The 14,701-nt window shown below is 40.2% G+C and overlaps 1 protein-coding gene and 1 pseudogene across 1 annotated transcript in view; both read right to left on the bottom strand.

The window, feature by feature from the left end:
* Positions 1–1,226: 1,226 nt before the first annotated feature.
* The window catches only part of Tbx20 (T-box transcription factor 20), a 53,623-nt gene continuing 40,148 nt past the window's right edge, over positions 1,227–14,701 (bottom strand). Inside the window, exons 7-8 of the mRNA XM_057768161.1 lie at positions 3,441–3,550; positions 1,227–1,567 (exon numbers count right to left, since the gene is read on the bottom strand). Coding sequence (XP_057624144.1) covers positions 1,227–1,567; positions 3,441–3,550 — 451 coding nt within the window. The remainder of the gene's footprint in view (positions 1,568–3,440; positions 3,551–14,701) is intronic.
* Positions 6,872–7,661, bottom strand: LOC130872596 (40S ribosomal protein S3a-like; annotated as a pseudogene).

Here is a 14,701-nt window from a genome sequence, read left to right on the forward strand (position 1 = left end):
CAGTCCTAGTTTGCTGGTAAGAACGGTCAGTGTTTCTGTCAGGGAGTCACCGGATTAACATGCAGTTTCATGTTAGCGACGGAGGGGGGGGTGTAGGAAGGGAGTCTGTAAATGTATCACAGATAGATAAGAGAAGTCAGAGGCAGGGCACACCCATGCCCGCAGGCATACGTGAAAGCGTGGTGAGCCACCTGTGAGAGAATGGCCAATAGCGAACCCCTGACGACAATGGCAGCAGCAATAAAGCAGATTCTAAAAAAATCAGATGTTGGCCCAATGCGGTTTAATACGCAAAAGATCCCCGACAAGGAGGCAAAAATGAAGGGGACTTTGGTTCGCATGGCAGAGAAATCCCTTCAGACGAGAACCGCCATATTTTGATTGTAGTTTGTACAGGGGAACCTTGCCGATCACCACACACGGGCTCTGGAGAGATCCTCGGTGGCCACGCCAGCAGCCTATTGAGAATGCAGCACCCCAAAAGCCAACCTCTTCGATAATAACAGAACATCTTACTCTAAAATAACAGACAGAGGGTTTCCCCTGCATACCTGCAAGGTTTTTGCAAGAAAAAGAATTATTAGGAAAAAGAAAGGGGGAAAGGACTGAAGACAGAGCTGCTGGTGTCCTGGCCCGTGGGCAGCAGGAACTCAGGAAAGGCAGCTCCCGCTATTCGTTCACACCACAGGATGCATTAGCACCGACTCCGCCCCTTCCCCAGCAAACTGACAGAAAGGAAACTAAACGTGCTTAAGCCACAGCACTACAAACTTTTCGCTATTGGCTCCCATTTCACACTGGGAGAAACGGAGTTGAGCATTTCAACATGCTATGTAGTATTGCCTTCTGGACGATGCTTAGAACCTGTTGATAGAAAGAAAACCTATACACAAGGATTTTATACAATACTGAATCAACAGGACTTTTAAACACTAGGAATAACGCACCTGGAGATTCCTTTGCTTTAGAGCATTAAGCTTCCTAGGTAAACTGATGTCTTGTTGGTTGTAGGAGCAGGCTAAACTTTACACTGAATCCAGCTGCAGACGAATCCTGGCCCATGGTGCACTCGCCTACACTGTGAGTCCAGCTCGCGTCTTTAATATGTCCTGTATTTCCTGGAGAGCCCCTGCTCCAATTCCCCACATCCCACCCACCCATTCCCCTCCTATATTTTCATACCCATTTGCACATTCTGGATCTAGCTCCCCCGACTCTCAGAAGAGTCATACAAACGGCGTCATCACAGCAGAGGAGTGGCGTAGTCCTTGGATGGCTGCATAGGGCCCCTGCTGAAAGTAGTGATGATATCGAGGCATATGGAATGATGGGAATGTAGGACCACTTCCCTGCATCGAGTTGGCAATGGCGGATGGGGTCAGAGGCATTCCCAGGCGGCTATATGGTGGCAGAGAACCCTGTATAGGGTGAGGAATGGGTGTTGCTATGGATGCTGTGCTGGTGCCAAGAGCAGTCAGGGTCTGTGGATGCTGAAAGCCAGGGAAACTGGAAGACGATGATACCCAGGAACTGAGAGACAAATTGTCAGATGTTGTAAAGGCTGATCCTGGAAGAAAAACACTCATTAGATTTAGGTGGCTCTGTAAATATACTGATGAAGAACTAGAGATCAGTTTATTTTTGTTGTTGTTATTTTGAGATAGCGTCTTAGTATGTAGCCCTGGCTATCCTGGGATTCACTATATAGACCAGGCTGGCCTGAATTCACTGAAAACTTTGCCTTCTATGTGCTGGCATTAAAGGCATGTGCAGCTGTACCCAGTTTAAGATCAGTTTATTTTAAAAAAGTTGCTAATTCTCCACACTCAATAGTAGTTGGTCAACAGATGGGACTCAATTATTTCTAAAGAAGGGGATGGACTGTTGACTCATCAGTTGAGAACACTGTATTCCAGGGGACAGTTTGAGTTCCAGCACCCACATGATAGGTCACAACCGTCTGTAACTCCAGTCTCATGGGAATCTGATGCCTTTTTCTGACCTCTACAAACACCAGGCATGTACATGATACACAAGCATACATGTAGATAAATCACTCATGTGTGTGTGTGCGTGTGTGTGTAAAACAAATAGAAAAAAAGAAAGAAGAGAACTCAAAGTCAGGAGGCTAAAGAAGTGTGGGTGGGTCTAGGAAGAGTTTGGAGAGGGAGCTGAATGTGATCAAAACACACTCTATGAAATTCTCAAAGAATTAATAAAACTATTAACATTTTTAAAAGAGGGAAAAATGTTATATCAGCATTTCAAAAAGACAAACCAACATGAACCTTACTAAAGTGCAGATCCAACTTTCTAGATAAGAAGGTATCGTTGGCATCCTACACGGAAGGAAGAACTAACTAGACAGAAAAGCACTCAGCTGATTGCACGGCCTGCATATTCCGGAGTAGCCAAGCAGTGATGCTTTGCCGGAGAATATGACGTCATTTCCTTAAAGAGCTCCACATATCTGTAGCACCTCTCTGTAGGAGACCAGATATGTCTCAGCAAAGCCACCTTTTCCCAAAGTCATCATGAAAACCCAAAGAATAAATTCTCCTACACCAGGAATGCTGAATTTTCCAACTGCGTAATGGTTTGTGGCTTCCTTTCCCTGAGTTATTAGAAATGCCCTGTGTTTTCACTAATTGTGTTGCTTGGTATTTTAGAAACAGACCCAGAAAAAAAAAATAAAAATTCTTTGCTCATGGTACCATCCTAAGGTAGGACCCCACTGGCCTCTCTACTCTGTCTTTCCCGTCTTTCATGCTTCCTGTGTGCTCTGTCTTCTCTTGGAGATTTGTGTCACGTGTGCAGTGTGTACTGGACAACCTCGGGTGTCATTCCCCACCCCGTTTTTGAGGTACAGTCTCTTACTATTCTGGAGCTAGCTTATTATGGCAGGCTGGAAGCCAGGGAGCCCAGGGGTTTGTTTGTCTCTGATTCTCCAAGTCAGGGAACTCTAGGTAACCAAGCCATTTCTCTACCCCTTGGTTTAATTCTTGCTTCAACTATTAGGGTCAGTGATAGCCCTCTGTCATGATATTCCTCTTTTAAAAGTGTTCTTCATTTTGAACTTTGATCCTAACAAAATATCCCTAATTTTCAAATAATAAAGCTGAGATTCAAAAATAGTAAGAAACTGTCTAGGACTGTGATTGGTGGCTCTTTGGCAGTAAGTCACAGACAAACCCATCCCTACCCTATTCAAAGGTTCTATGTCTGTTACCAGCAAAACACACCACAGAGTAGCCACTCAAGCAAACTAAAGAGGCATAGGAAGATCAGCATTGGAGATTGCTTCTTTTGAAAAGGCTTGAAGGCACTTATTGACATGCACGCCCAGAGGACCAGATATTCCATCAGCAACCTGCCTTCATTCCCTATCAAGTGCTCTGGCCTCCAGCAGCTCCACATCTCCACATGGTAGACAGCCTTACCTCGATTTGGAGTTGTCTGGCTCTCCTCTCCCAGTACATCCTCTTCTCCGTAGGTGCGGATAGGTGACCGGGCATAGGAATGCTTCTGGATGAGGCTCTCCACACTCTCCCTGTGGAACAGAGGGACATATCACAGTTCTCTTCTGAAAGGAGGTTGGGGGTTCACTAGCCTATTTTTTCAGCCAAAGGGCAAGACAACTTTCAAAGCTTGTACGTTCATTCACTGTAAAGAGACTTCTGGAACATGAGTTCAGACGCCTAAGTGCAAATAAATACAACTAGGTAGAAATAGAAGAACACAGAGCAATGAAATATGGTCATAGGAGGATGGGATTTAATGAAGCAAAAAGTGATGAATGGCAATAAATCTTACAGACTTCAGCAGATAATGATTCAAAACAGATACGAATTGATTCAAATGTACTGGCTCAGGATATGATAAAATATTGGGAAAAGTTCATAATATCAGTTATAAAATGACTCATTATTCACTAAGAATGTAAACACAGAGAGTACATGGCAATAAGAACAACTTGGATAATGGACCTAGAAGATCTTTGTGGTGTTTAAACTGAAAATTACAGAAAAGCTGTAACAGGAACATGAGCAAATCGAGACCCTCAGAAACGCTGGTACATTGTCTTTGAAGAGGGTCTCCCAAGAGGGCAAATAACTCTTTCAAAAAAACATAGTTATGACCTATCAAAGGGCCAAAAAAATTGATACTTTTAAATTGTGTGGAATGAGAAAGGAGAAGCCAAACACCCAAGTGCTTACTGAAGAACTGAGAAAATAAATCAAGTGTCACAATAACTATTCAATGTAACATTTGACATTTCACAGAGATATATCCACACTTGTGAAGATGCTGTCTAATTAACAGAGTATTTGGGGTCCTAAAAGTTTAAATAATCAACGCTGTGGGGTCTTGTCCCCAACAGATAATGGTGAGAGCCCACTTCTGCACATTCTAATGTTTTGTTGGTCTCTGTTTGTAGAAATCACCAAAAACCACAATGCCCTAATTTCTGTTGCTGAATTAAAGTATCAAAATGAGTTTTTACCAGTACCCCAGATTCATTTTTTTATTCAAAACTGTATTGGTTACTCTAGTTTCTTTATTTCCATATAAATTTAGTACTTATTGATTTATTTTTAAGATTACTGAAATTTTTATCAGGATTGTGTCTGAGATGTACACCAATTTATGGAGAGTTGACATTTATAATATTGAGTCTCTTTCAGCCCATGAACAGCTCCTTCTGTTTATCACTAAATAGAGCTAAATAGATTTAAATATACCAGCCTGACACATCAGAGCCACACTTATCTCAAAACGTTTCATGTTCTACTAAATGCTTTTTAATTTCAATTTTCAACTTCTCATTTATAGTAGATATGAATGCAGTTTTCTTTTGCATGCTGCATGTAGCTTGCAGCTTTGCTAGCACACGTATTTGTCCCAGTGACTCTTTCAAAGATTTGCATTTCGGCTGGAGAGATGGCCCAGTGGTTAAGAGCATTGCCTGCTCTTTCAAAGTTCCTGAGTTCAATTCCCAGCAACCACATGGTGGCTCACAACCATCTGTAATGAGGTCTGGTGCCCTCTTCTGGCCTGCAGGCATACACACAGACAGAATATTGTATACATAATAAATAAGTAAATATTAAAAAAAAAAAAAACAAAGATTTGCATTTGTATGCAGTCGTGATATCTAGGATCAGAAGTGATTTCAATTCTTTGCTTCTGTTCATAATAAATTTTATTTTACTTTTCCCCCATCTTACTGCAACATCCATAATCACCTGCACAGCTCTGAATAGATGTGGTCAGATTCACTTAGTGAGATCCCACACCATATACACAACATTGCTCCCAGGGCTTGGTGGATGGTTTCCATTGGAGTTAGTTTAATGAAATTCAAAAAATTGATCCTTTCTCATCCCATGTTGCTGAGAGAATTTTTTTAAATAAGCAATAAATTTTTCCTTTTGATTTTGTTTTTGTTATTTTTTGTGTCTATAAAGAAAATCAAATGAGTTTTTTTTAAGTTAATTTGATCAGTTACACTGGGTAAACTTCTAGTATTAAAATAATTTTGTACTTCTGGGGAAAACTCTAGTTGGTCCTATTAATGTTGTTTTGTTTAACTCAATCTCCTAGAATTATTTTAAAACTTTTCCCATGTATATTCAAAAAGGAATATTAGACTCTTATTTTCTATTTTGCAATATCTTTCCTCAATCTTCGTCTTACGATAACTATGTCGTCATAACTTCATTTTAAAAGTATACTTGGATTTTCTTCCTGTTGCTATAATAAAATAGCCTACCAAAGCAAGCTAAGGGGAAAGGGTTTGTTACAGCTCATATTGCACAGTTCACCATGACAGGAATAAGACAGAATGAGCCTGGGATAGCAGGTCATATTGTAGTCACAATCAGAAAAAAAAGAGAAGCAAGCATGCTGCCTCCACTTACACAGTCCAGGATCCAGCTAGGGCATGGTGTCACCTCACCCACAAGAGATGGGATTGAGTTAACACAATCAAGATAACCACGCATGCTTAGAGGTCTACCTCCCAAGTGACTACAGGTCCTGTCAAGTTGATCACTAAAACTAACCATCACATAACCCTTCCCTTCAGTTTACTAGAAAAGCTGGGAATTTTTGTTATTGTACATTATTTAAACATTTTGTATAAGTCATCAGGAGGCACCTTAGCTCTTATGGAAACACTAATTACAAATTCACAACTATCAAATGCATTTGATAGTTTTTGTCTTCAAAAAAATTATTTGCCTCCCTTAAATTGTGAAATCCTAAGTGTGCTGATTATTGTACTATGATAATATTCCTTTATTACTCCTTGTCTTAGCTTCCTGTCTTTTTGCTGTAATAAAATACTCTTACAAAATCAACTTACGGGGGAAGAGTCTTCCCATCTCAATTACTGTGATCACTACAACTCCCCACACATAACATAGAATAGCGGTTCTCAACCTTCCCAGTGCTGAGACCCTTTAATACAGTTCCCCATGTTGTGGTGAGCTCCAACCATAAAATTATTTCATTGCTTCTTCATAACTGTAGTTGTCTACTGTTATGAGTTGTCATTGAAATATCTGTGTTTTCTGATGCTCTTAGGTGACCCCTGTGAAGGTTCACTTAACCCACAAAGGGGTTGTAACCACAACTTAAGAACCACTACCATAGCCCAATTTGCTCTGGTCAATTCTTCATGGCGGTCTTAAAGATGAGAGATTATGCCGTCTCAACAGTGGTGTTAGTCCCCACATGCTTAATAACGAGGACTGTGTTTCCTTCCTGATCTGTTTGACTGGAAAAGTGTCAATTTTATTCATCTCTGCATTCATGTTCCTGCTTTTCTCCCCTTATTTTCTTTTATTCCCCCCACAAATAAGACTTTTTATTTGTCACTATTAGAAACAGATTCTTGGACTGGTGACTCATATCCATCAGCCCGTTCAACTTTAGCACCTGTCTCATCACCAATAGCTTTCCCAGATCTACCACCTTCACCAGGGAGCTCCAAGAGATTTCCCAATTCAAACTTGGATTTCTTCTGCATTTTCACTTTTCTAACAAAGACATCATGAAGAGAATAAATGGACTGGCAAGGCTTTTTCTGTGTCTTTCCCAATGCTGTCTAGAATCAATTTATTAACCACTTCCTTCAAGTCATTTTGTCTGCACTTCTCAGATTATAATTTTCATCATCTTCTGGATCTAGGGAACCTCCTAGTGCTGTGGATGGGAGGTCTTGCGTATTTGGCTGGAGTGCTTTTCAGTGAAACCAACACAGAACAGACAGAGCAAATAACCATCGGCTGTCTTGACATCACCATGAGCGTCAATCATGGTCTGCCACTTCTTGACCATGGAACACATTTTGTCCCAGGTAAGATCCATGCCGTGAAAGTTAGTTGGACAGTTTTTACCCTAAAGATCCTCAGTAATTACCTTGAAATTTCTAAGAGCCGCTTTGTCCTTCTGTAGATCAACAAGGCTCACTTCAAACATACGACTCTTGAGGCCATCAGATGCAATTTTGGTTCCTGAGTCCTTGTGAGCAGTGTTTTCCAATGTTTCTGATATTGAACATAGTCGGAGCTTTCACATCATACCAACTTTTCTTCGAAAAAGATCACTGCCTTCCTGATGGCTTTCTTCAGGCACTTGTTCTTACTGACCGCCATGGTGCTGCTGAGAGCTCTTATGGTTTTTTCCTTCTTTGAATCGATTTGTTCTTCCTCTCCTAGTTTCTTTGAGATTGAAGATGTGGGTCATTGGTCTTAGACATTTCCTCATTTCTAAAGGAAGACTATACTACTCAGTAGTGTTCAACAGTTTCCCATATGCTCTCCTTTTTCTTCAGTCCAAGATATTTTCTAACTCTCTTGATATTTTTCTCATTTATATCTACTATATGGTTTACAGTATTTAAGAATTTATCAAGATATCTTCATGTTAATGATTTCTCCTACTGTTTCTTTATTTCAGAGAAATATTTCATAAAAGGCACATATCTTTGACTTTATTGAGTCTCATTTTATGGGACAGATCTGTCACTATGGTAAGTGATCTGTCACTTAAACAGAAGGCATATTCTACTACTGTTGAAAGGGGTGCTTTCTAAATGTAGACTGAGTCAGGCTGGATAATAGAGTTGTTCTAATATTCTGACTGCTTTCTCATTTTTGCCTATTTCCTATTGAAAGAGGCTCTGAAGTTTCCAACTCTGGTTCACTGATTGTCTGTTTCCCTTGTAGTCCTGTCAGGCTCAGAGTTCTGATATTGGGTGTGTATATAGGTCTAAGAGAGCACGCTCCTGAGAATGAGGTGACATTTGATTCCAGTCAGCCCTACCTTGATAATACAACTATTCTAGCTTTTTCTTTTCTTTTCTTTCTCTTTTTGAGATAGGATTTCCTGTAACCAAGGAGATTTCCTAGGACTCCCAAATCACTTTCCTCCAGTTTCTACATATTGGGACTTAGCTTGTATCATCATGCCCAGCTTGGTCTTCTTTAGTGTTAACTTGTTACACTTGTTTTCTATGGCTTTACTTTCAAGTCATTTCTTTATGATTTAACATGTCCTTTATGGGCATTAGCCTCCACCTTTTGATGAGGGCGCTTAGCACATGTGCAGGTGATATTCCCGGCTGACTGCTAGTGGCTGCTTTTGTCTGCTGCTTTGCGGGTTTTGTTTGTTTGTTGTTTGTTCGTTTGTGCTTGCTGCTTTTTTTTTTCAATTCCTGTTTGTTCTCAGCTGTAGTTTTGCTTTTATTCTTTTATTTATTTATTTATTGGTTTTTCGAGACAGGGTTTCTCTGGGTACCAGTCCTGGCTCTCCTGGAACTTATGGACCAGGCTGGCCTCAAACTCACAGAAATTCGCCTACCTCTCCCTCCTGAGTGATGGGATTAAAGGCATGTGCCACTACCACCTGTCTTTCAGCTGTTTTTTATCCTTATCATCTTTCCCTTATGGCTACAGCTTCATAGTCCTTCCTTATCTCCTTTTCTTGTTTAGCAGTTACAGCTTCCTTCCATTACTTTACCGACTGTCTCCACATTTATAGTTAATACTGAATTTGTTACAGTCTACCTTAAGGTGATATTGCACCTTTCAAGGACAGCAGAAGAATCTTTCCAGTCCCCAGCACTTAAAAAACCTTGCAGTTATATATTTAATTTACCCCTTCTAGTGTTGTGTCTATCTTTTAAAACATTGTATGTTGTATAAATTCCACTTGCTACTTTTACATCTTTTAAAGATTTAAATGATATGGAAACATTTTGTTTATCCAAGTAGTTTGCATTTCTGCCAATCTTCCTTTCCTCCTGGAGATCCAGAATGGGACCTAGCACAATCGCTTCTGCCTAAAAGACTTCCTTTAACTGATCTACAGAGCAACTAGATGGTGGGAATGAAGTCGTTGGCTTTTGTGTATCTGGAAAAGAACCTTTGCTCTGCTTTTGATTTTAAGAAGTCATTCTGGTGGCTGTCATAACTCTACCGACGCACGCTTCCCCTTGGCTCTTCAAAGACAGTTCATTCTGGTGGCTGTCATAACTCTACCCACGCACGTTTCCCCTCAGATCTTCAAAGACAGTTCCTTAGTCACAAGAAGTCTGTCATCGTCATCGCTGTCATCCTCAGCTTTGTTCCTCTGACATAATGTCTTTAATCCCCTCAGTGCTTCCAGTGTTTCCTTTGTCATTGACTTCCAGCCATTCAATTATGCTGTAGCTTTTACTTTCTTCGTGCTTCTTGAGCTCAGCCTGGTCGAACCTTCTGGATTGCGTATTTAATTGTTAAATTGGGGGAAATTACATTTCTTTTCCCACCCTCCAGCGACCTTCCGGGGTCTCTAGTTACATATATGTGATGCCTCTTGAAGCTCGTTGTGTTGTCTAAATTGTCTCTTTGTTCTCTTTCATCCTTGAGTGTTTATTACTCTGTCTTGGATCTCACAAATTTCGTCATCTGCTGTGTCTAATCTGCCCTCCGCCCACCCAGTCTACATTTGACTTTGTAAATAGTCACTTCTTTCAGAATTTAACGAGGATCTTTTCTTCATCTTCCATGCATCTAACTCTGTATATGTGAAATAGTCGTGACAACTATCTGATTATCTTTGTTGATTATCAGATTGGCATGACGTTGGTATTAATTTCAGCTAATTTACCCTCATGGTCAGGCATATTCTTTCACCTCTTTACATACCTGGTCTCTTCTTTCTCTGCTGATGTTTAGGCTCGACCTAGTCACCAGGCGTTGGGAACTGATCTTGCCAGGTACTGCAAGTCCTCACGCTCCCACACATATTCTGAAACTTTGCTGTGGGGCGTGGTTACATTAGAAATACTTTGCAATTCTTCTTCCAAGGATATGTTAGGTAGGACTGTCCTTAACCCAGGGCTATTTTTCCCTCCCCTTGTGAAACAAATCTTTCAGGAATTTTGCCCAGTATCCTGTTGAGAGGTATTCACCCCTGTGTCAACACTACTGCTGCTTAGCCCTTCTGCTTCTATCTCGTTCTGGAAATCCCTTCACATCTTTCAGAACACCCGAGAAAGATTCTTCTTCGATCTCTGGGTTTCTTTTCTTTAAACCCTCACCTCTCCCTCTCCCTCAAGTATCCTCCGAAGTCTCCTAACACAGGACTCTTCCACTCTGACTTCTCAAGGAAGCCTGCAAGCACACCTCCCTTTCTCACTCCCATGTCAGGGTCTGAACACCCTCAAAAGTAATGTACTGGGGCATCACTTTCCTCTCTCCATTTGCTTTGTCCTCAACGACTGTACTGCCTTTTGTTGCTTCAGTCCCAGTGTTATTTAAAAAAAATGCTTTCTGTGAAACTAGGAAACAATCTTCCTCAAGACCCATCAATACCACCTTGGGGTATATATCCAAAGGATGTTCAATCGTGCCATGAGGACATGTGCTCAACTATGTTCATAGCAGCATTGCTATAGCCAGAACCTAGAAACAACCTAAATGCTCCTTGACCGAAGAATGGATAAGGAAAATGTGGCACATTTACACATTGGAATACTATACAGTAGAAAAAAATAATGACATCTTGAAATTTGCAGGCAAATGGATGGAGCTAGAAAACATCATATTGAGTGAGGTAGCCCAGACCCAGAAAGACAGTTATCATATATACTCACTCATATGTGGTTTTTAAACATAAAGCAAAGAAAACCAGCCTACAAATCACAATCCCAGAGAACTTAGACAACAACGAGGACACTAAGAGAGACATACATGGATCTAATCTATATGGGAAGTAGAAAAAGACAAGATCTCATGAGTAAATTGGAAGCATGGGGACCATGGGAGAGGGTTCAAGTGGAGAAGAGAAGTAGGGAGGGGAGCAGAGAAAAATGTAGAGCTCAATAAAATCAATAAAAAATTTTTAAAAAGATACTACCAAAAAATGTTTTCTGTGTTTTGTCTGTTTCTCGCCCTTGATACAACACCTTTTCTCAGAGCAGTGCTCCTTATGATGATGTCTTTCTAAGAATCTCAAAGCCCACCAGGACTCCTAGATCAACTCAATCACAGCGTCCACGGGTAGAACACTGGCTTCAGTAACTGGCAGAATTTCCCAGGTAATTCCAACATGAAGAGAGATTTACAATGAAGGGGAGATATGCGGAAGAAAATTTTCACCAAGCACTATTCTCTAAGTTTTGAACTTTTGGTGCATGCATTATTTATTCAAAAATAATTATAAAGTATAAAATGTCATATGATTCTCACAGCTTACCAAAGGCAGAACATAAAAGATCTGATGTTCAAAAATAACATTTCTGGGACTTATGATAATGGATTAATAAAAATAATAATCATCATATCAGCTTTTATATCAACATAAAAGACATAGGAGATTTCATGTTACATTGGAAATGCCATAAATGTTAATGCCATTCATTGACTGTATGAATGAATCCATGAGGAGGTGGACTACCTACAGCACTCCAACCCTTATTACTAGCCTAACCTCTCTTTGTTTGTAAACTGGGGAACAAAATATTTTCTACACAAGTTCAGTCTTATGTTCAAGTAAATAAATATACTTTTGTACACTTATTTATATAGGTGCAGATATATGGAATTGTTACCAGGAACAATATGTTATAGAAATTGTAGGAGTATTAGCAAATAAGACAAAAAATATCTTCCCCTTGAAGGAGAATGATGAGAAAAAAAGAGGAAGGGGGGGAAGGGAAGAAAGTAGAGAATGCAGTAGATATATTCATGATAGTATATATGCTCATGATGGTATAATATGGCACCAGGAGGGGAAACGACATCCTGTCTTTTTCAGCAAAATGATAGAACGAAAAGACCTGAAGTTAAATGAAACCTTGCTTATGGAAACATGTGTTTTGTGTGTGTCAGTTAACAGAAAAAAATGTTCTGATGGAAGTTGATAATTAGAGGTCAGGAAGTGGGAACATAGGATGATAAAGAACAAAGAACTAGATTTAGTCTCTGTGTGTGTGTGTGTGTGTGTGTGTGTAATGTGCATGTATTGAAGCACAACACTAATATGTTAATTAAAAAGACTAAACAGAAAGGATGGCTTTAATCACGACAGACCACACTTCTGTACTGCTGAAGATAGCAGCCTCTAGAGCTAGTAATATTGACTAACGACTCAACACACTGTAATATCAAAAAGGGTCTCCGCCTAGGGTAAGCTGGGTGACTAAGAAGAAAGTCAAGTTGGCTAAACAACCCATCATAAAATGACAATCAAAAACTACACCAAAGTCGATGTCTTTTAAGTCTGTGCCTGAGTCATGCCGTTAATGTTTAAAATAAAAAGTTAAAAGAATTGGTCACTGTTTATATATAAGGAAAAGAATTTGCTTAAATAGCATAGGAAAATGCCTTTTTTTGAATAACTATAAGAGAATATAGCAGTATGTTTCAAAAATATATTCCTTTTTTAGGGCGTTCATGTGTAAGCATTTAAATTCCAAAGAGGTGTGTAGTTTTTGCCTCTCCAAAAGTGCCTTTAGAGAACACCATTTAAACATCTTCACATTCAACAAAAGAAAACTCATTTTCCAAATGACACGATGAATCACTGCCTTGTGAAACATTTTGCTATTCTATAAAAAGTACATTACATTCATTTTGTCCTTGCTAGATCGCTGGTATCATTACTTATGCTGTTCCCTGGGAGTGGGGGGGGGGAGGATTTTATCGAAGTGATTTACTTGTGTCAGGCCTGGAAGTGAACTGAAAGCAACAGCAGTTCTTGTCTAAAGGACGGCCTAATTGCATTACTGCCTTTCAAGTGATTGAACACAGTGGTGCATATCAGAGCCATCTCCTCAGAGACGCTGCAAAGAGCAGACAGCTCACGCTGCTTACTTTATGGCAAATCCCTGTTTGCAGCAGAAAGGAAAGAGCAAAGACTCTGTTTAGCCTGCAAAGCCATCAGAAGGGTTTCAAAGACACTGTCCCATGACGAGTGTGGAGTTCAGCTAGCGGGATGAATGATTGACATGTTATACACTTTGTGATGCTCAGTTCTGCTGCCTCATGGTGCAAGAGACTGTGGTTTCTGTTAGACTTGCCTTGGAGTTACCTGAGTAGCACTGTGAATGAGTAGTGGTTTTAGCATCTAATGCTAAACTCGTCTAAGCAAAGGATGGCATTATTGCTTGAGGTGGTCTTCAGTGGATGGCTGCTGACTGCTCCGTAACTGTCAATTCTGGGAACACTTGTTCGAAACTCAAGCGGACAGAAGATGACGAAACAGAGAGGAGGCAGGCAATCATTCTGTTCTCGCTGCTATAGTGTTCATAAGCACTGAAACCATTTCAGCGATTACTTCAGAGTCTCAGCAAGCAAAACCTGCCCACTCTGCTGAAAGTGGAAATGATTTCCTTCCTTCATCCTTGGAATTAAAATGTTTTTTTTTTTCCTCAATGCTTAAAACCCCAAAGCTTCCCCTCCCCTCACATTCTTTTTTGCATAACTGCCCTTCCAAACACACCTTTTTCGTCAGCACCTGTCAGTTTAAGGGCAAATATTTGTATGACCCTTTATTCAGCTAGCTTACTGGAAAACAAGGCAGAGAGCAGTGTCTCTTTCTGGAAACTTCAGCGTGCAATGCCTCTAAGTCTACCCAGCTCTGACCCAGGGCTTCAGCGTTCTGGGGTGTGGCCTGAGCACGTGGAATATTTCCATGTAGTTCAGATGTCATTGGCTGGAGACCCCATATGGGAAACCACTGCCCTGAGCAACCTGCATGAGTGTGTTTGCCCCAGGGCCTAACCAGAAGCTCAGCTTGGCAGCGTGTCCTGTAGGGTTGAGGATATATTGTCTCACTGTTCTACATCTCCATTGCAACACAACTAAAATGAAGACTTTAATGTGTTCTCATTCTTAGTGTTGTTATTAGATTATGCAAATTAATACAGTATTCATTGGTCCCTGACACAAGAATCCTCAATAAATATGTATAGATTTAAAAAACTCAGTTTGATTTCAAAACTGTATTCTATTAAGCAGACTTATTTTAGATAAAACTGACACTTCTGGTCCCTACACCTTTCCATGCTTTATTTTCCTATAATTTGTAAAGTCACAAAGAAAATCAGTAAAAAGCAAATATCATTTCAATTTAATTCTAACTTTCTCTTTTAAAGATAGGCCCGCCTCCCCTCCAAAAACAACCAACAAAACAAACAAAACAAAAA

This window comes from Chionomys nivalis, chromosome 4 (genome assembly GCF_950005125.1).
Source record: "Chionomys nivalis chromosome 4, mChiNiv1.1, whole genome shotgun sequence".
Lineage (NCBI taxonomy): Eukaryota > Metazoa > Chordata > Mammalia > Rodentia > Cricetidae > Chionomys > Chionomys nivalis.